Below are 24236 nucleotides of genomic sequence, written 5' to 3' on the forward strand. Positions count from 1 at the left end.
CACACCCAAAGCCAATGGGACTAACTTACAGACCCCATTCTATTACCACGCCCTCATTTGCATAACCCCTCCCCTTCATTATCATAACACCCCTTCATTACCATAAGCCCCACCCCTTCATTACCATTGGGATGGCGGTTATGGGGCCCTATGGGACTCTATGGGTCTCTATGTGGCTCTATGGAGTGCTATGGGGCTCTATGGGGTGCTATGGGGCTCTATGGGGCTCTATGGGTCTCTATGGGGTCTCTATGGGTCTCTATGGGTCTCTATGGGGTGCTATGGGACTCTGTGGGGTCTCTATGGGTCTCTATTGGGGCTCTATGGGGCTCTATGGGGTGCTATGGGGCTCTATGGGGTGCTATGTGGCTCTATGGGGTCTCTATGGTTCTCTACGGGGACTCTATGGGTTTCTATGGGGTCCCTATGTGTCCCTATAGTTCCCTATGGGTCTCTATGGGACTGAATGGGTCCTCTATGGGTCTCTATGGGTCCCTATGGGACTCTATGGGTCTCTATGGGTCTCTATGGGGTCTCTATGGTTCTCTATGGGGCTGAGTGGTTATGGGTCTCTATGGGGTCCCCATTGTCCCTATAGGGGGGTGTGGAACGTCCCATACATCAGCCACGTTTACCTGGTGGGGGGTCCGTCCTTCGGGGGTCTCTGGGGGGCAGCGTCTGTTCTATGGGGCTCTATGGGGTCTCTATGGGGTCTCTATGGGACTCTATGGGGTCTCTATGGGTCTCTATGGGTCTCTAGGGGATGCTATGGGTCTCTATGGGGCTCTATGGGGCTCTATGGGACTCTATGGGGTCTATGGGTCTCTATGGGTCTCTATGGGTCTCTATGGGTTGCTATGGGTCTCTATAGGTCTCTATGAGTCTCTATGGGACTCTATGGGGTTCTATGGAGTCTCTATGGGGTCTCTCTGGGTCTCTATGGGTCTCTATGGGTTTCTATGGGGTCTCTATGGGGTCTCTACGGGGCTGTGTGGTTATGGGTTGCTATGGGGCTCTATGGGTCTCTATGGGGTCTCTGTGGGTCTCTATGGGGTCTCTATGGGTCTCTATGGGGTCTCTATGGGTCTCTATGGGGTATCTATGCGTCCCTATGGTTCCCTATGGGTCTCTATAGGTCTCTATGGGTCACTATGGGGTCTCTATGGTTCTCTATGGGGTCTCTATGGGTCTCTATGGTTCCTATGGGTCTCTATGGGACTCTATGGGGTTCTATAGGGACTCTATGGGACTCTATGGGTCTCTATGGGTCCCTATGGGTCTCTATGGGTCCCTATGGGTCTCTATGGGTCTCTATGGGTCCCCATTGTCCCTATAGGGGGGTGTGGAACGTCCCATACATCAGCCACGTTTACCTGGTGGGGGGCTCCGTCCTTCGGGGGTCTCTGGGGGGCAGCGCCTGTTCTATGGGGCTCTATGGGGGCTCTATGGGGTCTCTATGGGTCCCTATGGTTCTCTATGGGTCTCTATGGGTCTCTATGGGTCCCTATGGGTCTCTATGGGTTTCTATGGGGTCTCTGTGGGGTCTCTATGGGTCTCTATGGGACTCTATGGGACTCTGGGGTCTCTATGGGTCTCTATGGGGTCTCTATGGGTCCCTATGTGTCCCTATGGTTCCCTATGGGTCTCTATGGGTCTCTATGGGGTCTCTATGGATCTCTATGGGTCCCTATGGGTTTCTATGGGTTTCTATGAGGTCTCTGTGGGTCTCTATGGGTCTCTATGGGTCTCTATGTGTCTCTATGGGTCTCTATGGTCTCTATGGTCTCTATGGGTCTCTATGGGTCTCTATGGGTCCCTATGGGTCTCTATGGGGTTCTATGGGGCTGAGTGGTTATGGGGTCTCTATGGGGTCTCTATGGGGTGCTATGGGACTCTATGGGGTCTCTATGGGGTCTCTAAGGGTCCCTATCAGTCTCTATGGTTCTCTATGGGACTCTATGGGACTCTATGGGTCCCTATGGTTCTCTATTGGGCTCTATGGGGTCTCTATGCGTCCCTATGGGGTTCTATAGGGACTCTATGGGTCTCTATGGGTCTCTATGGGGTCTCTATGGGTCCCTATGTGTCCCTATTGTTCCCTATGTGTCCCTATAGTTCCCTATGGTTCTCTATGGGGTCTTTATGGGTCTCTATAGGTCCCTATGGGTCTCTATGGGTCTCTATGGGTCCCTATGGTTCACTATGGGGTCTCTATGGTTGTCTATGGGTCCCTATGTGTCCCTATAGTTCCCTATGGTTCTCTATTGGGCTCTATGGTTCTCTATGGTTCTCTATGGGGTTCTATAGGGACTCTATGGGGTTCTATGGGGTCTCTATGGGTCCCCATTGTCCCTATAGGGGGGTGTGGAACGTCCCATACATCAGCCACGTTTACCTGGTGGGGGGGTCCGTCCTTCGGGGGTCTCTGGGGGGGCAGCGCCTGTTCTATGGGGCTCTATGGGGTCTCTATGGGTTCCCTATGGGGCTCTATGGGATTCTATGGGTCTCTATGGGGCTCTATGGTGTGCTATGGGGTCTCTATGGGGCCGCTATGGGACTCTATTGGGTCTCTATGGGTTGCTATGGGGTCTCTATGGGTCTCTATGGGACTCTATGGGGTCTCTATGGGGTCCCTATGGGTCTCTATGGGGTCTCTATGGTTCCCTATGGGTCTCTATGGGTCTCTATGGGTCCCTATGGGACTCTATGGGACTCTATGGTTCTCTATGGGTCTCTATGGGTCTCTATGGGGCTCTATGGGGTTTCTATGGGGTCTCTATGGGTCTCTATGGGTCCCTATGGGTCTCTATGGGTCCCTATGTGTCCCTATGGTTCTCTATGGGTCCCTATGGGGTCTCTATGGGGTTCTATGGGGTCTCTATGTGTCTCTATGGGTCTCTATGGGTCTCTATGGTTCTCTATGGGTCTCTGTGGGTCTCAGTGGGTCTCTATGGGTCTCTATGGGTCCCCATTGTCCCTATAGGGGGGTGTGGAACGTCCCATACATCAGCCACGTTTACCTGGTGGGGGGCTCCGTCCTTCGGGGGTCTCTGGGGGGGCAGCGCCTGTTCAGCCAGGAGGACACAGACCCCGACATGGCCTGGTGCCGGGCAGCAAGGGAAAGGGTGAGACCCCCAAACCCCCCCCTAATTAATATGGACCCCCCCACCCCAACCCTATAGACCCCCAACCCTATAGAGCCCCCCGACCCTATAGACCCCCCCCCCATAGACCCTATGGACCCTATAAACCCCCTAAACCCTATAGATCCCCCAACCCTATAAACCCCCCCAACCCTATAGACACCCCCCAACCCTATAGACCCCCCCCCATAGACACTATGGACCCTATAAACACCCCAACCCTATAGACCCCCCATATAACACCCCCAACCCTATAGACCCCCCCCCATAGACCCTATGGACCCTATAAACCCCCGAACCCTATAGACCACCCCACAACCCTATAGACCCCCCCCAAATTAATATGGACCCCCCCCACCCCAACCCATATAAACCCCCCGACCCTATAGAGCCCACCCCCCCAATGTGACCCCCCAACCCTATAGACCCCCCCACAACCCTATAGACCCCCATGACCCTATAGACCCCATCAAACCTATAGACCCCCCCAACCCTATAGACCCCCCCCCATAGACCCTATGGACCCTATAAACCCCCCAACCCTATAGACCTCCCCATATAACACCCACAACCCTATAGACCCCCCCGACCCTATAGACCCCCCCCCATATACCCTATGGACCCTATAAACCCCCCACCCTATAGACCCCCCCACAACCCTATAGACCCCCCCCCAAATTAATATGGACCCCCCACCCCAATATATGACCCCACCAACCCTATAGACCCCCCCATATAACACCCCCAACCCTATAGACCCCCCCCAACCCTATAGACACCCCCAACCCTATAGATTTCAGCTAACCTATAGACCCCCCCAACCCATATAAACCCCCCAACCCTATAGACCCCCCAACCCTATAGACCCCCCCAAACACACCATATGACCCCCCCAACCCTATAGACCCCCCCCAATAGACCCTATGGATCCTATAAACCCCCCAACCCTATAGACCCCCCCATAGACACTATGGACCCTATAAACCCCCCAACCCTATAGACCCCCCCATAGACACTATGGACCCTATAAAACCCCCAACCCTATAGACCCCCCCCCATAGACCCTATGGACCCCCCCCAAATTAATATGGACCCCCCCCCACCCCAACCCATATAAACCCCCCAACCCTATAGAGCCCCCCATATAACACCCACAACCCTATAGACCCCCCCAACCCTATAGACCCCCCCAAACACACCATATGACCCCCCCAACCCTATAGACCCCCCCCCATAGACCCTATGGACCCTATAAACCCCCCAACCCTATAGACCCCCCCAACCCTATAGACCCCCCCAACCCTATAGACCCACCAACCCTATAGAGCCCCCCAACCCTATAGAGCCCCCAACCCTATAGACCCCCCCCATAGACCCTATGGACCCTATAAACACCCCAACCCTATAGACCCCCCCAACCCTATAGATCCCCCAACCCATATAGACCCCCCAACCCTATAGACCCCATAGATCCCCCCCCATTGCCTTCCATAGGGTTCCATTGAGTTGAATTGGGGGGGGGTCCCTCGTTGAAGGCCCCTCCCCCCCATTTATGGGTTATTTATGGGTTATTTTGGGGTTATTTATGGGTTATTATTTATGGGTTATTATTTATGGGTTATTTATGGGTTATTTATGGGTTATTATTTATGGGTTATTTATGGGTTATTTATGGGTTATTTATGGGTTATTTATGGGATATTTATGGGGTTATTTATGGGTTATTTATGGGTTATTTATGGGTTATTTATGGGTTATTTATGGGTTATTTATGGGTTATTATTTATGGGTTATTTATGGGTTATTTATGGGTTATTTATGGGTTATTATTTATGGGTTATTTATGGGTTATTTATGGGTTATTTATGGGTTATTTATGGGTTATTATTTATGGGTTATTTATGGGTTATTATTTATGGGTTATTTATGGGTTATTTATGGGTTATTATTTATGGGTTATTTATGGGTTATTATTTATGGGTTATTATTTATGGGTTATTTATGGTTATTATTTATGGGTTATTTATGGGTTATTTATGGGTTATTTATGGGTTATTTATGGGTTATTATTTATGGGTTATTATTTATGGGTTATTTATGGGTTATTTATGGGTTATTATTTATGGGTTATTTATGGTTATTTATGGGTTATTATTTATGGGTTATTTATGGGTTATTTATGGGTTATTTATGGGTTATTATTTATGGTTATTTATGGGTTATTTATGGGTTATTTATGGGTTATTTATGGGTTATTTATGGGTTATTTATGGGTTATTTATGGGTTATTTATGGGTTATTATTTATGGGTTATTTATGGGTTATTTATGGTTATTTATGGGTTATTTATGGGTTATTATTTATGGGTTATTTATGGGTTATTATTTATGGGTTATTTATGGGTTATTTTGGGGTTATTTATGGGTTATTATTTATGGGTTATTTATGGGTTATTTTATGGGTTATTTATGGGTTATTTATGGGTTATTATGGGTTATTATTATGGGTTATTTATGGGTTATTTATGGGTTATTTATGGGTTATTTATGGGTTATTTATGGGTTATTATTTATGGGTTATTTATGGGTTATTTATGGGTTATTATTTATGGGTTATTTATGGGTTATTTATGGGTTATTTATGGGTTATTTATGGGTTATTTATGGGTTATTATTTATGGGTTATTTATGGGTTATTTATGGGTTATTTATGGGTTATTATTTATGGGTTATTTATGGGTTATTTATGGGTTATTTATGGGTTATTATTTATGGGTTATTTATGGGTTATTATTTATGGGTTATTTATGGGTTATTTATGGGTTATTTATGGGTTATTATTTATGGGTTATTTATGGGTTATTTATGGGTTATTTATGGGTTATTTATGGGTTATTATTTATGGGTTATTTATGGGTTATTATGGGTTATTTATGGGTTATTTATGGGTTATTTATGGGTTATTTATGGGTTATTATTTATGGGTTATTTATGGGTTATTTATGGGTTATTTATGGGTTATTATTTATGGGTTATTTATGGGTTATTTATGGGTTATTATTTATGGGTTATTTATGGGTTATTTATGGGTTATTTATGGGTTATTTATGGGTTATTTATGGGTTATTTATGGGTTATTTATGGGATTATTTATGGGTTATTTATGGGTTATTTATGGGTTATTTATGGGTTATTATTTATGGGTTATTTATGGGTTATTATTATGGGTTATTTATGGGTTATTTATGGGTTATTATTTATGGGTTATTTATGGGTTATTATTATGGGTTATTTATGGGTTATTTATGGGTTATTTATGGTTATTATTTATGGGTTATTATTTATGGGTTATTTATGGGTTATTTATGGGTTATTTATGGGTTATTATTTATGGGTTATTTATGGGTTATTTATGGGTTTATGGGGTTATTTATGGGTTATTATTTATGGGTTATTTATGGGTTTATATTTATGGGTTATTATTTATGGGTTATTTATGGGTTATTTATGGGTTATTATGGGTTATTTATGGGTTATTATTTATGGGTTATTTATGGGTTATTTATGGGTTATTATTTATGGGTTATTTATGGGTTATTTATGGGTTATTTATGGGTTATTTATGGGTTATTATTTATGGGTTATTTATGGGTTATTATTTATGGGTTATTTATGGGTTATTTATGGGTTATTATTTATGGGTTATTTATGGGTTATTTATGGGTTATTTATGGGTTATTTATGGGTTATTATTTATGGGTTATTTTTGGGTTATTTATGGGTTATTTATGGGTTATTTATGGGTTATTTATGGGTATTTATGGGTTATTATTTATGGGTTATTTATGGGTTATTTATGGGTTATTTATGGGTTATTTATGGGTTATTTATGGGTTATTATTTATGGGTTATTTATGGGTTATTTATGGGGTTATTTATGGGTTATTTATGGGTTATTATTTATGGGTTATTTATGGGTTATTATTTATGGTTATTTATGGGTTATTTATGGGATATTTATGGGATATTTATCTGTTATTTATGGGTTATTTATGGGTTATTATTTATGGGTTATTTATGGGTTATTATTTATGGGTTATTTATGGGTTATTTATGGGTTATTTATGGGTTATTTATGGGTTATTTATGGGTTATTTATGGGTTATTATTTATGGGTTATTTATGGGTTATTATTTATGGGTTATTTATGGGTTATTTATGGGATATTTATGGGATATTTATCTGTTATTTATGGGTTATTTATGGGTTATTATTTATGGGTATTTATGGGTTATTATTTATGGGTTATTTATGGGTTATTTATGGGTTATTTATGGGTTATTTATGGGTTATTATTTATGGGTTATTTATGGGTTATTTATGGGTTATTTATGGGTTATTTATGGGTTATTATTTATGGGTTATTTATGGGTTATTATTTATGGGTTATTTATGGGTTATTTATGGGTTATTATTTATGGGTTATTTATGGGTTATTTATGGGTTATTTATGGGTTATTTATGGGTTATTATTTATGGGTTATTATTTATGGGTTATTTATGGGTTATTTATGGGTTATTTATGGGTTATTTATGGGTTATTTATGGGTTATTTATGGGTTATTATTTATGGGGTATTTATGGGTTATTTATGGGTTATTTATGGGTTATTTTTGGGTTATTTATGGGTTATTTATGGGTTATTATTTATGGGTTATTTATGGGTTATTTATGGGTTATTTATGGGTTATTATTTATGGGTTATTTATGGGTTATTATTTATGGGTTATTTATGGGTATTTATGGGTTATTTATGGGATATTTATGGGATATTTATCTGTTATTTATGGGTTATTTATGGGTTATTATTTATGGGTATTTATGGGTTATTATTTATGGGTTATTTATGGGTTATTTATGGGTTATTTATGGGTTATTTATGGGTTATTATTTATGGGTTATTTATGGGTTATTTATGGGTTATTTATGGGTTATTTATGGGTTATTATTTATGGGTTATTTATGGGTTATTATTTATGGGTTATTTATGGGTTATTTATGGGTTATTATTTATGGGTTATTTATGGGTTATTTATGGGTTATTTATGGGTTATTTATGGGTTATTTATGGGTTATTTATGGGTTATTATTTATGGGTTATTTATGGGTTATTTATGGGTTATTTATGGGTTATTTATGGGTTATTTATGGGTTATTATTTATGGGTTATTTATGGGTTATTTATGGGTTATTTATGGGTTATTTATGGGTTATTATTTATGGGTTATTTATGGGTTATTATTTATGGGTTATTTATGGGTTATTTATGGGTTATTATTTATGGGTTATTTATGGGTTATTTATGGGTTATTATTTATGGGTTATTTATGGGTTATTTATGGGTTATTTATGGGTTATTTATGGGTTATTTATGGGTTATTTATGGGTTATTATTTATGGATTATTTATGGGTTATTTATGGGTTATTTATGGGTTATTTATGGGTTATTATTTATGGGTTATTATTTATGGGTTATTTATGGGTTATTTATGGGTTATTATTTATGGGTTATTATTTATGGGTTATTTATGGGTTATTATTTATGGGTTATTTATGGGTTATTTATGGGTTATTTATGGGTTATTATTTATGGGTTATTTATGGGTTATTATTTATGGGTTATTTATGGGTTATTTATGGGTTATTTATGGGTTATTTATGGGTTATTATTTATGGGTTATTATTTATGGGGTATTTATGGGTTATTTATGGGTTATTTATGGGTTATTATTTATGGGTTATTTATGGGTTATTTTGGGGTTATTTATGGGTTATTTTGGGGTTATTTATGGGTTATTTTGGGGTTATTTATGGGGTTTTTAGGGCACGTTCCTACACGTCACCAACCTGGTTCACTTTGGGCACCTGGTGTCCGGCACCAACTACAACACGTCCAACCTACACCCGGATCTGTGGGTCTTCAATGACAACCCCATGGTGAGGAGCCCCATAAACCCCATAGACACCTATGGACCCCTATAGACACCTATAGACCCCTATAGACCCCATAGACACCTATAGACCCCCTATAAACCCCATAGACCCCTATAGACCCCATAGACCCCCATAAACCCCATAGACACCTATAGACCCCATAGACCCCTATAGACCCCTATAGACCCCTATAGACCCCTATAGACCCCATAGACACCTATAGACCCCATAGACCCCCATAGACCCCTATAGACCCCATAGACACCCATAGACCCCATAGACCCCTATAAACCCCCATAAACCCCATAGACCTCTATAGACCCCCCATAAACCCCATAGACACCTATAGACCCCATAGACACCTATAGACCCCATAGACCCCCATAGACCCCTATAGACACCTATAGACCCCATAGACCCCCATAGACCCCTATAGACTCCTATAGACACCTATAGACCCCATAGACACCTATAGACCCCATATAAACCCCATAGACCCCCTATAAACCCCATAGACCCCTATAGACCCCCATAGACCCCTATAGACCCCATAGACACCTATAGACCCCTATAGACCCCATAGACACCTATAGACCCCTATAGACCCCTATAGACCCCATAGACCCCTATAGACCCCATAGACCCCTATAGACCTCTATATACCCCCCATAAACCCCATAGACCCCTATATACCCCCTATAAACCCCATAGACACCTATATACCCCCTATAAACCCCATAGACACCTATAGACCCCCATAGACCCCTATAGACCCCATAGACACCTATAGACCCCTATAGACCCCTATAGACCCCATAGACCCCATAGACCCCATAGACCCCCAGAAACCCCATAGACCCCCATTAACCCCCTATAAACCCCATAGACCCCTTTATACACCCTATAAACCCCATAGACCCCTTTATACACCCTATAAACCCCATAGACCCCATAAAACCCCATAGAACCTCATAAAACCCCATATACCCCCATAAACCCCAATAAACCCCATAGACCCCTATATACCCCATAGACACCCATAGACCCCCATAGAACCCCATAGACACCTATAGACCCCATAGACCCCTATAGACACCTATAGACCCCATAGACCCCCATAAACCCCATAGACACCTATAGACCCCATACACACCTATAGACCCCATAGACCCCCATAGACACCTATAGACCCCTATAGACCCCATAGACCCCCATAAACCCCATAGACACCTATAGACCCCATATACCCCCATAAACCCCCATAGAACCTCATAAAACCCCATAAACCCCATAAATCCCCATATACACCCATAAACCCCATAGACCCCTATAGACCCCATATACCCCCATAGAACCCCATTAACCCCCGTGAACTCCATAGAACCCCATAAACCCCATAAAACCCTATATACCTCCCATAAACCCCATAGACCCCCATAGAACCCCATTAACCCCCTATAAACCCCATAGACACTTATAGACCCCACATAAACCCCATAGACCCCCATAGACCCCTATAGATCCCATAGACCCCCATAAACCCCATAGACACCTATAGACCCCATAGACCCCTATAGACCCCTATAGACCCCCATAAACCCCATAGACACCTATAGACCCCATATACCCCCATAGACCCCTATAGACCCCATAGACCCCCAGAAACCCCATAGACACCTATAGACCCCCATAAACCCCATAGACACCTATAGACCCCCTATAAACCCCATAGACCCCTATAGACCCCATAGACCCGTATAAACCCCCTATAAACCCCATAGACACCCATAGACCCCATAGACCCCTATAGACACCCATAGACCCCATAGACCCCCATAGACCCCTATAGACCCCATAGACACCTATAGACCCCATAGACCCCCATAGACCCCTATAGACACCCATAGACCCCATAGACCCCTATAGACACCTATAGACCCCATAGACCCCCTATAAACCCCATAGACACCCATAGACCCCATAGACCCCCATAAACCCCATAGAACCCCATAAAACCCATAAACCCCTATATACCCCTATATACCCCCCATAAACCCCATAGACACATATATACCCCCTATAAACCCCATAGACCCCTATATACCCCTATATACCCCCCATAAACCCCATAGACACCTATAGACCCCATAGACCCCTATAGACCCCCATAGACCCCCATAAACCCCATAGACACCTATAGACTCCATAGACCCCCATAAACCCCATAGACACCTATAGACCCCCCATAAACCCCATAGACCCCATAAACCCCATAAACCCCCTATAAACCCCATAGACCCCTATAGACCCCCCATAAACCCCATAGACCCCTTTATACACCGTACAAACCCCATAGACCCCCATAAACCCCATAAACCCCCATATACCCCCATATAACCCCCATAAATCCCCATATACCCCCATAAACCCCATAGACCCCTATATACCCCCCATAAACCCCATAGACCCCTATAGACCCCATAGACACCTATAGACCCCATAGACCCGTATAAACCCCCTATAAACCCCATAGAACCCTATAGACCCCATAGACACCTATAGACCCCATAGACCCGTATAAACCCCCTATAAACCCCATAGACCCCTATAGACCCCATAGACCCCCATGAAACACCATAGACCCCATAGACACCTATAGACCCCCCATAGAACCCCATAGACACCCATAGACCCCTATAGACCCCCATAAACCCCATAAACCCCATAGACACCTATAGACCCCCCATAGAACCCCATAGACACCTATAGACCCCATAGACCCCTATAGACACCTATAGACCCCATAGACCCCCATGAAACCCCATAGACACCTATAGACCCCATAGACCCCCATTAACCCCATAGACACCTATAGACCCCATAGACCCCCATTAACCCCATAGACCCCCATAAAACCCCATGAAACCCCATTAACCCCATAGACCCCCATTAACCCCCGTGAACTCCATAGACCCCCATAAAACCCTATATACCCCCATAAACCCCATAGACCCCTATAGACCCCATATACCCCCATTAACCCCATAGAACCCCATAAACCCCATAGACCCCTATATAGCCCCCATAAACCCTAATTAACCCCATAAACCCCATATACCCCATAAACCCTAATTAACCCTATAAACCCTAATTAACCCCATAAACCCTAATTAACCCCATAAACCCCATAAACACTAATTAACCCTATAAACCATATAAACCCCATAAACCCCATAAACCCCATATACCCCATAAACCCCATAAACCCTATAAACCCTAATTATCCCATAAACCCCATATACCCTATAAACTCTAATTAACCCTATAAACCCTAATTAACCCCATAAATCCTAATTAACCCCATAAACCCCATAAACCCCATAAACCCCATATACCCCATAAACCCCATATACCCCATATATCCCATAAACCCTAATTAACCCCATAAACCCTAATTAACCCCATAAACCCTATAAACCCTAATTAACCCCATAAACCCTAATTAACCCCATAAACCCTATAAACCCTAATTAACCCCATAAACCTCATAAATCCCATATAACCCCATATACCCCATAAACCCTATAAACCCTATAAACCCCATAAACCCTATAAACCCCATAAACCCCATAAACATTAATTAACCCCATAAACCCTAATTAACCCCATAAACCCTATAAACCCGAATTAACCCCATATACCCCATAAACCCCATAAACCCCATAAACCCCCATATACCCCATAAACCCCATAAACCCCATATACCCCATAAACCCCATAAACCCCATAAACCCCCATATAACCCCATATAACCCCATAAATCCCATATACCCCATAAACCCCATATACCCCCATATACCCCCATAAACCCCATAAACCCCATAAACCCCATAAACCCTAATTATCCCATAAACCCCATATACCCTATAAACTCTAATTAACCCTATAAACCCTAATTAACCCCATAAACCCCATAAACCTCATATACCCCATAAACCCCATAAACCCTATAAACCCCATAAACCCCATAAACCCCATAAACCCTAATTAACCCCATAAACCCCATATACCCCATAAACCCCATAAACCCCATATAACCCCCATAAACCCCATATACCCCATATAACCCCATAAACCCCATAAACCCCATATACCCCATAAACCCCATATACCCCATATAACCCCATAAACCCCATATACCCCATATACCCCATAAACCCCCATAAACCCCATAAACCCCATAAACCCCATAAACCCCCATAAACCCCATAAACCCCATAAACCCCATAAACCCTATAAAACCCCATAAACCCCATATAACCCCATATAACCCCATATACCCCATAAACCCCATAAACCCTATAAACCCCATAAAACCCCATAAACCCCCATAAACCCCATATACACCCATAAACCCCATAAACCCCATATACCCCATAAACCCCATAAAACCCCATAACCCCCATAAACCCCATATACCCCATATACCCCATAAACCCCATATACCCCATATACCCCATAAAACCCCATAAACCCCATATACCCCATAAACCCAATAAACCCCATAAACCCTATAAACCCTAATTAACCCCATAAACCCCATAAACCCCATATACCCCATATAACCCCATAAACCCTATAAACCCCATAAACCCCATAAACCCCCATATAACCCCATATACCCCATAAACCCCATAAACCCCATAAACCCCATAAACCCCATAAACCCCCATAAACCCTAATAAACCCCATAAATCCCATAAACCTCCATATACCCCATAAACCCCATATATCTCCATAAACCCCATAAACCCTATAAACCCTAATTAACCCCATAAATCCCCATAAACCCCATATACCCCATAAACCCCATAAACCCCATAAACCCCATATACCCCATAAACCCTAATTAACCCCATAAACCCTAATTAACCCCATAAACCCCATATACCCCATAAACCCTATAAACCCCATAATCCCTAATTAACCCCATAAACCCCATAAACCCCCATATACCCCATAAACCCCATAAACCCCATAAACCCCATAAACCCTATATACCCTAATTAACCCCATAAACCCCCATATACCTTCATAAACCCCATAAACCCTATAAACCCCATAAACCCCATAAACATTAATTAACCCCATAAACCCTAATTAACCCCATAAACCCTATAAACCCGAATTAACCCCATAAACCCCATAAACCCCATAAACCCCATAAACCCCCATATACCCCATAAACCCCATATACCCCATAAACCCCATAAACCTCATAAACCCCATAAACCCCATAAACCCCATAAACCCCATAAACCCCCATATAACCCCATAAACCCTATAAACCCTAATTAACCCCATAAATCCCATATAACCCTAATTAACCCCATAAACCCCATAAACCCCATATACCCCATACACCCCATAAACCCCATTAACCCCATAAACCCCATATAACCCCATATACCCCATAAACCCCATAAATCCCATATAACCCCATAAATCCTATAAACCCCATAAACCCTAATTAACCCTATAAACCCTAATTAACCCCATAAACCCTAATTAACCCCATAAACCCTAATTAACCCTATAAACCCTATTTAGGATTGGGAACTCAAGTACGTCCATAGGAACCACAGCCTCGTCTTCGATGCCCAGCTCTATCGGGAGGTAATTAACTCATTAATTAATTAACTTAATTAATAATTAATTAACTAATTAACTAATGATCCTATATGGACCTAAATGACCCTAAATGGCCCTAAAAGACCCCATATGGCCCCATATTAACCCCATATGGCCCTATATGGCCCCATATTAACCCCATATTGACCCCATACGGTCCTATATGGCCCCATATTGACCCCATACGGCCCTATATGGCCCCATATTGACCCCATACGGCCCTATATGGCCCCATACGGCCCTATATGGCCCCATATTAACCCCATATGGCCCTATAAGGCCCCATATTAACCCCATACGGCCCTATATGGCCCCATATTAACCCCATACGGCCCTATATGGCCCCATATTGACCCCATTCGGCCCTATATGGCCCCATATTGACCCCATATGGCCCCATATTGACCCCATATTAACCCCATATGGCCCTATATGGCCCCATATTGACCCCATATGGCCCCATATTAACCCCATACGGCCCTATATGGCCCCATATTGACCCCATATGGCCCTATATGGCCCCATATTGACCCCATATGGCCCTATATGGCCCCATATTGACCCCATACGGCCCCATATGGCCCCATATTGACCCCATATGGCCCCATATTAACCCCATATGGCCCTATATGGCCCCATATTGACCCCATATGGCCCTACATGGCCCCATATTGACCCCATATGGCCCCATATTAACCCTATATGGCCCCATATTAACCCCATATGGCCCCATATTGACCCCATATGGCCCCATATGGCCCCATATTAACCCCATATTGGCCCTATATGGCCCCATATTAACCCCATATGGCCCTATATGGCCCCATATTAACCCCATATGGCCCTATATGGCCCCATATTAACCCCATATGGCCCTATATGGCCCCACATTGACCCCATACGGCCCTATATGGCCCCATATTAACCCCATATCGCCCTATATGGCCCCATATTGACCCCATATGGCCCTATATGGCCCCATATTGACCCCATAGGGCCCTATATGGCCCCATATTGACCCCATATGGCCCTATATGGCCCCATATTGACCCCATACGGCCCTATATGGCCCCATATTAACCCCATATGGCCCTATATGGCCCCATATTGACCCCATATGGCCCCATATTAACCCCATATGGCCCTATATGGCCCCATATTAACCCCATATTAACCCCATATGGCCCCATATTGACCCCATACGGCCCCATATGGCCCCATATTAACCCCATACGGCCCTATATGGCCCCATATTGACCCCATATGGCCCTATATGGCCCCATATTAACCCCATATGGCCCTATATGGCCCCATATTAACCCCATATGGCCCCATATTAACCCCATACGGCCCCATATTAACCCCATATGGCCCCATATTAACCCCAAATGGCCCCATATTGACCCCATACGGCCCTATATGGCCCCATATGGCCCTATATGGCCCCATATTGACCCCATACGGCCCTATATGGCCCCATATTGACCCCATACGGCCCTATATGGCCCCATATTGACCCCATATGGCCCTATATGGCCCCATATTGACCCCATATGGCCCTATATGGCCCCATATTGACCCCATATGGCCCTATATCCCGCAGCCCTGTCCGGACGTTTACCTGTTCCCGTTGTTTTCGCCCCGTTTCTGCTCCGACCTGTTGGACGAGGTTCAGCGTTATGGGATTTGGGGTCGGCAACAGCAACAGGTGGGTATGGGGGACCCTATAGATCCTAATGGGACCCTATAGAACCTAATGGGACCCTATAGATCCTAATGGGACCCTATAGAACCTAATGGGACCCTATAGATCCTAATGGGACCCTATAGAACCTAGTGGGACCCTATAGATCCTTATGGGACCCTATAGAACCTAATGGGACCCTATAGACCCTAATGGGACCCTATAGAACCTAATGGGACCCTATAGAACCCTATTGGACCCCATAGAACCCTATTGGACCCCATAGAACCCAAAGGGACCCCATAGAACCCTATTGGACCCCATAGAACCCAAAGGGACCCAATAGAACCCAAATGGACCCCATAGAACCCTATTGGACCCCATAGAACCCTATTGGACCCTATTGAACCCTATTGGACCCCATAGAACCCAAATGGACCCCATAGAACCCAAAGGGACCCGATAGAACCCTATTGGACCCCATAGAACCCTATTGGACCCAAATGGACCCCATAGAACCCTATTGGACCCCATGAAACCCAAATGGACCCCATAGAACCCAAATGGACCCCATAGAACCCTATTGGACCCCATAGAACCTAAAGGGACCCAATAGAACCCAAATGGACCCCATAGAACCCTATTGGACCCCATAGAACCCTATTGGACCCAATAGAACCCAAATGGACCCCATAGAACCCAAAGGGACCCCATAGAACACAAAGGGACCCAAAGGGACCCAATAGAACCCTATTGGACCCCATAGAGCCCAAATGGACCCAAAAGGACCCCATAGAACCCAAAGGGACCCCATAGAACCCAAATGGACATAAAGGGACCCAATAGAACCCAAAGGGACCCAAAGGGACCCCATAGAACCCTATTGGACCCCATAGAACCCTATTGGACCCTATTGGACCCAAATGGACCCCATAGCACCCTATTGGACCCCATAGAACCCTATTGGACCCTATTGGACCCAAATGGACCCCATAGAACCCAAATGGACCCAACAGAACCCAAATGGACATAAAGGGACCCCATAGAACCCAAATGGACCCAAAGGGACCCCACAGAACCCTATTGGACCCCATAGAACCCTATTGGACCCCATAGAACCCAAAGGGACCCCATAGAACCCAAAGGGACCCAATAGAACCCAAATGGACCCTATTGGACCCTATTGGACCCAAATGGACCCCATAGAACCCAAATGGACCCCATAGAACCCTATTGGACCCAATAGAACCCAAATGGACCCCATAGAACCCTATTGGACCCCATAGAACCCAATAGAACCCTATTGGACCCCATAGAACCCAAATGGACCCCATAGAACCCAATAGAACCCAAAGGGACCCCATATAACCCTATTGGACCCCATAGAACCCAATAGAACCCTATTGGACCCCATAGAACCCCATAGAAACCCATTGGACCCCATAGAACCCAAATGGACCCCATAGAACCCTATTGGAACCCATAGAACCCAAAGGGACCCTATTGGACCCCATAGAACCCAAATGGACCCCATAGAACCCCATAGAACCCTATTGGACCCCATAGAACCCAATAGAACCCAAAGGGACCCAAATGGACCCAATAGAACCCAATAGAACCCCATAGAACCCTATTGGACCCCATAGAACCCTATTGGACCCTATTGGACCCAAATGGACCCAATAGAACCCTATTGGACCCAAATGGACCCCATAGAACCCTATTGGACCCCATAGAACCCTATCGGACCCTATTGGACCCAAATGGACCCCACAGAACCCAAATGGACCTAAAGGGACCCCATAGAACCCAAATGGATCCAAAGGGACCCCATAGAACCCAAATGGACCCTATTAAGGGACCCCATAGAACCCAAATGGACCTAAAGGGACCCCATAGAACCCAAATGGACCCTATTAAGGGACCCCATAGAACCCAAAAGAACCCCAGTTGACCCAAATGGACCCAATAGAACCCTATTGGACCCCATAGAACCCTATTGGACCCCATAGAACCCAAATGGACCCAATAGAACCCAATAGAACCCCATAGAACCCTATTGGACCCCATAGAACCCTATTGGACCCTATTGGACCCAAATGGACCCCATAGAACCCTATTGGACCCCATAGAACCCTATTGGACCCCATAGAACCCTATTAGAACCTATTGGACCCAAATGGACCCCATAGAACCCAAATGGACCCAAAGGGACCCCATAGAACCCTATTGGACCCCATAGAACCCAAATGGACCCAAAGGGACCCAATAGAACCCAAATGGACCCAATAGAACCCAATAGAACCCTATTGGACCCCATAGAACCCTATTGTACCCCATAGAACCCCATTGTACCCTATAGTCCCCCATTACCCCCCTGTCCCCAGCCCGGTGCTGAGTCGGTTCCGCTGTCGCTGCTGTCGCTGGTTCCGTCGTATCTCGGGGCACTGAGACCCCATAGAACCCAAAGGGACCCAATAGAACCCTATTGGACCCCATAGAACCCTATTGGACCCCATAGAACCTAATAGAACCCAAAGGGACCCCATAGAACCCTATTGGACCCCATAGAACCCAATAGAACCCTATTGGACCCCATAGAACCCAAAGGGACCCCATAGAACCCAATAGAACCCTATTGGACCCCATAGAACCCTATTGGACCCCATAGAACCCAAATGGACCCCATAGAACCCAATAGAACCCAAAGGGACCCCATAGAACCCTATTGGACCCCATAGAACCCAATAGAACCCTATTGGACCCCATAGAACCCAATAGAACCCTATTGGACCCCATAGAACCCCATAGAAACCCATTGGACCCCGTAGAACCCCATAGAACCCCATTGTACCCTATAGTCCCCCATTACCCCCCTATCCCCAGCCCGGTGCTGAGTCGGTTCCGCTGTCGCTGCTGTCGCTGGTTCCGTCGTATCTCGGGGCACTGAGACCCCATAGAACCCTATTGGACCCCATAGAACCCAAAGGGACCCCATAGAACCCTATTGGACCCCATAGAACCCAAAGGGACCCCATAGAACCCAAATGGACCCAAATGGACCTCATAGAACCCAAATGGACCCTATTAAGGGACCCCATAGAACCTTATTGGACCCTATTGGACCCAAATGGACCCCATAGAACCCAAATGGACCCCATAGAACCCTATTGGACCCCATAGAACCCTATTGGACCCTATTGGACCCAAATGGACCCCATAGAACCTTATTGGACCCTATTGGACCCAAAGGGACCCTATTGGACCCCATAGAACCCTATTGGACCCCAAAGAACCCCATAGAAACCCATTGGACCCCATAGAACCCAAATGGACCCCATAGAACCCTATTGGACCCCATAGAACCCAAAGGGACCCAAATGGACCCCATAGAACCCAAATGGACCCCATAGAACCCTATTGGACCCAAATGGACCCCATAGAACCCTAATGGACCAAATAGAACCCAATAGAACCCTATTGGACCCCATAGAACCCAAAGGGACCCCATAGAACCCAAACGGACCCCATAGAACCCTATTGGACCCTATTGGACCCAAAGGGACCGAAAGGGACCCCATAGAACCGTATTGGACTGTATTGGACCCAAATGGACCCCATAGAACCCAAATGGACCCAAAGGGACCCCATAGAACCCTATTGGACCCCATAGAACCCAAATGGACCCCATAGAACCCCATAGAACCCTATTGGACCCCATAGAACCCAATAGAACCCAAAGGGACCCCATAGAACCCATATGGACCCCATAGAACCCTATTGGACCCCATAGAACCCAAAGGGACTCAATAGAACCCTATTGGACCCCATAGAACCCAAAGGGACCCCATAGAACCCAAATGGACCCAAATGGACCTCATAGAACCCAAATGGACCCTATTAAGGGACCCCATAGAACCCTATTGGACCCTATTGGACCCAAATGGACCCCATAGAACCCAAATGGACCCCATAGAACCCAAATGGACCCCATAGAACCCCATTGTACCCTATAGTCCCCCATTGTCCCCCTGTCCCCAGCCCGGTGCTGAGTCGGTTCCGCTGTCGCTGCTGTCGCTGGTTCCGTCGTATCTCGGGGCACTGAGACCCCATAGAACCCTATTGGACCCCATAGAACCCAAAGGGACCCCATAGAACCCTATTGGACCCCATAGAACCCAAAGGGACCCCATAGAACCCAAATGGACCCAAATGGACCTCATAGAACCCAAATGGACCCTATTAAGGGACCCCATAGAACCCTATTGGACCCTATTGGACCCAAATGGACCCCATAGAACCCAAATGGACCCCATAGAACCCAAATGGACCCCATAGAACCCCATTGTACCCTATAGTCCCCCATTGTCCCCCTGTCCCCAGCCCGGTGCTGAGTCGGTTCCGCTGTCGCTGCTGTCGCTGGTTCCGTCGTATCTCGGGGCCCTGAGACCCCATAGAACCCAAAGGGACCCCATAGAACCCAAAGGGACCCAATAGAACCCTATTGGACCCCATAGAACCCTATTGGACCCCATAGAACCCAAATGGACCCAAATGGACCCCATAGCACCCTATTGGACCCCATAGAACCCTATTGGACCCCATAGAACCCCATAGAAACCCATTGGACCCCATAGAACCCAAATGGACCCCATAGAACCCTATTGGACCCCATAGAACCCAAAGGGACCCAAATGGACCCCATAGAACCCTATTGGACCCCGTAGAACCCAATAGAACCCTAATGGACCCAATAGAACCCTATTGGACCCCATAGAACCCAAAGGGACCCCATAGAACCCAAATGGACCCTATTACGGGACCCCATAGAACCCAAATGGACCCTATTAAGGGACCCCATAGAACCCAAAAGAACCCCAGTTGACCCAAATGAACCCCATAGAACCCTATTGGACCCCATAGAACCCTATTGGACCCTATTGGACCCAAATGGACCCAATAGAACCCCATAGAACCCTATTGGACCCCATAGAACCCTATTGGACCCCATAGAACCCTATTGTACCCTATTGGACCCAAATGGACCCCATAGAACCCTATTGGACCCCATAGAACCCTATTGGACCCCATAGAACCCTATTAGAACCTATTGGACCCAAATGGACCCCATAGAACCCAAATGGACCCAAAGGGACCCCATAGAACCCTATTGGACCCCATAGAACCCTATTGGACCCTATTGGACCCAAATGGACCCCATAGAACCCAAATGGACCCAAAGGGACCCCATAGAACCCTATTGGACCCCATAGGACCCAAATGGACCCAAAGGGACCCCATAGAACCCAAAGGGACCGAAAGGGACCCCATAGAACCGTATTGGACCCCATAGAACCCAAATGGACCCAAAGGGACCCCATAGAACCCAAATGGACCCCATAGAACCCAATAGAACCCAAAGGGACCCCATAGAACCCTATTGGACCCCATAGAACCCAATAGAACCCTATTGGACCCCATAGAACCCAATAGAACCCTATTGGACCCCATAGAACCTAATAGAACCCTATTGTCCCCCAGCCCGGTGCTGAGTCGGTTCCGCTGTCGCTGCTGTCGCTGGTTCCGTCGTATCTCGGGGCCCTGAGACCCCATAGAACCCAAAGGGACCCCATAGAACCCAAAGGGACCCAATAGAACCCTATTGGACCCCATAGAACCCAAAGGGACCCAATAGAACCCTTTTGGACCCCATAGAACCCTATTGGACCCCATAGAACCCTATTGGACCCCATAGAACCCAAAGGGACCCAATAGAACCCTATTGGACCCCATAGAACCCAATAGAACCCAAAGGGACCCCATAGAACCCTATTGGACCCCATAGAACCTAATAGAACCCTATTGTCCCCCAGCCCGGTGCTGAGTCGGTTCCGCTGTCGCTGCTGTCGCTGGTTCCGTCGTATCTCGGGGCACTGAGACGGTTCATGGGACCCACGGCCCTAAAACTGTACCCGGGATATAGGATGCAGGTGGGACGGCGGGAGTGGGGGGGGGTTGTGAATGGGGGGGGGTTGGGAATGGGGATGGGGTTGGGAATGGGGATGGGGTTGGGAATGGGGATGGGGTTGGGAATGGGGATGGGGTTGGGAATGGGGATGTGGTTTGTGAATGGGGCTGGGTTTGTGAATGGGGCTGGGTTTGGGAATGGGGCTGGGTTTGGGAATGGGGCTGGGTTTGTGAATGGGGATGGGTTTGGGAATGGGGGCGTGGTTTAATGAATGGAGGTGTGGCTTGTGAATGGAGGGGGGAGGTTTGTGAATGGGGCTGGGGTTGGGAATGGGGCTGGGTTTGTGAATGGGGGTTGGTTTGTGAATGGGGAGGTTTGGGAATGGGGATGGGGTTGTGAATGGGGACGTTTGTGAATGGGGCTGGGTTTGGGAATGGGGCTGGGTTTGTGAATGGGGATGTGGTTTGTGAATGGGGATGTGGTTTGTGAATGGGGGGGGGTTGTGAATGGGGATGGGGTTGGGAATGGGGATGTGGTTTGTGAATGGGGATGTGGTTTGTGAATGGGGATGTGGTTTGTGAATGGGGGAGTTTGTGAATGGGGCTGGGTTTGGGAATGGGGCTGGGTTTGGGAATGGGGCTGGGTTTGTGAATGGGGATGGGGTTGTGAATGGGGGTAGTTTGTGAATGGGGATGGGTTTGGGAATGGGGGCGAGGTTTGTGAATGGGGCTGGGTTTGTGAATGGGGGCGTGGTTTGTGAATGGGGCTGGGTTTGGGAATGGGGCTGGGTTTGTGAATGGGGCTGGGTTTGGGAATGGGGGTAGTTTGTGAATGGGGATGTGGTTTGTGAATGGGGCTGGGTTTGGGAATGGGGGAGTTTGTGAATGGGGCTGGGTTTGTGAATGAGGTGGGCGTGGTTTGTGAATGGGGGCGTGGTTTGTGAATGGGGATGTGGTTTGTGAATGGGGATGTGGTTTGTGAATGGGGGGGGGTTTGGGAATGGGGCTGGGTTTGGGAATGGGGATGTGGTTTGTGAATGGGGAGGTTTGTGAATGGGGACGTTTGTGAATGGGGCTGGGTTTGTGAATGGGGCTGGGTTTGGGAATGGGGGCGTGGTTTGTGAATGGGGAGGTTTGTGAATGGGGACGTGGTTTGTGAATGGGGATGTGGTTTGTGAATGGGGCTGGGGTTGTGAATGGGGCTGGGTTTGTGAATGGGGATGTGGTTTGTGAATGGGGGTTGGTTTGGGAATGGGGCTAGGTTTGTGAATGGGGCTGGGTTTGGGAATGGGGATGTGGTTTGTGAATGGGGGAGTTTGTGAATGGGGATGTAGTTTGTGAATGGGGCTGGGTTTGTGAATGGGGATGTGATTTGTGAATGGGGCTGGGTTTGGGAATGGGGGGGGGGGTTGTGAATGGGGATGGGTTTGGGAATGGGGCTGGGTTTGGGAATGGGGATGGGTTTGTGAATGGGGGCGTGGTTTGTGAATGGGGGAGTTTGTGAATGGGGATGTGGTTTGGGAATGGGGCTGGGTTTGGGAATGGGGCTGGGTTTGTGAATGGGGATGTGGTTTGTGAATGGGGATGTGGTTTGTGAATGGGGCTGGGTTTGGGAATGGGGAGGTTTGTGAATGGGGGGCGTTTGTGAATGGGGCTGGGTTTGGGAATGGGGCTGGGTTTGTGAATGGGGCTGGGTTTGTGAATGGGGGGGGGGGTTGTGAATGGGGCTGGGTTTGGGAATGGGGATGTGGTTTAGG

The 24236-nt window shown here is 46.1% G+C and overlaps 1 protein-coding gene across 1 annotated transcript in view; it reads left to right on the top strand.

The window, feature by feature from the left end:
* Window positions 1-2946: 2946 nt before the first annotated feature.
* LOC107307447 (multifunctional procollagen lysine hydroxylase and glycosyltransferase LH3-like) overlaps window positions 2947-24236 on the top strand; it is a 32980-nt gene continuing 11690 nt past the window's right edge. Inside the window, exons 1-5 of the mRNA XM_085535489.1 lie at window positions 2947-3125; window positions 9027-9140; window positions 14748-14813; window positions 16432-16536; window positions 22386-22502. Of these exons, the coding sequence (XP_085391615.1) occupies window positions 2961-3125; window positions 9027-9140; window positions 14748-14813; window positions 16432-16536; window positions 22386-22502 (567 nt within the window). The 5' untranslated portion in view covers window positions 2947-2960. The remainder of the gene's footprint in view (window positions 3126-9026; window positions 9141-14747; window positions 14814-16431; window positions 16537-22385; window positions 22503-24236) is intronic.

Source organism: Coturnix japonica, unplaced genomic scaffold (genome assembly GCF_054131305.1).
Source record: "Coturnix japonica strain WE unplaced genomic scaffold, WE-NBRP24 Scf127, whole genome shotgun sequence".
Taxonomy (NCBI): domain Eukaryota; kingdom Metazoa; phylum Chordata; class Aves; order Galliformes; family Phasianidae; genus Coturnix; species Coturnix japonica.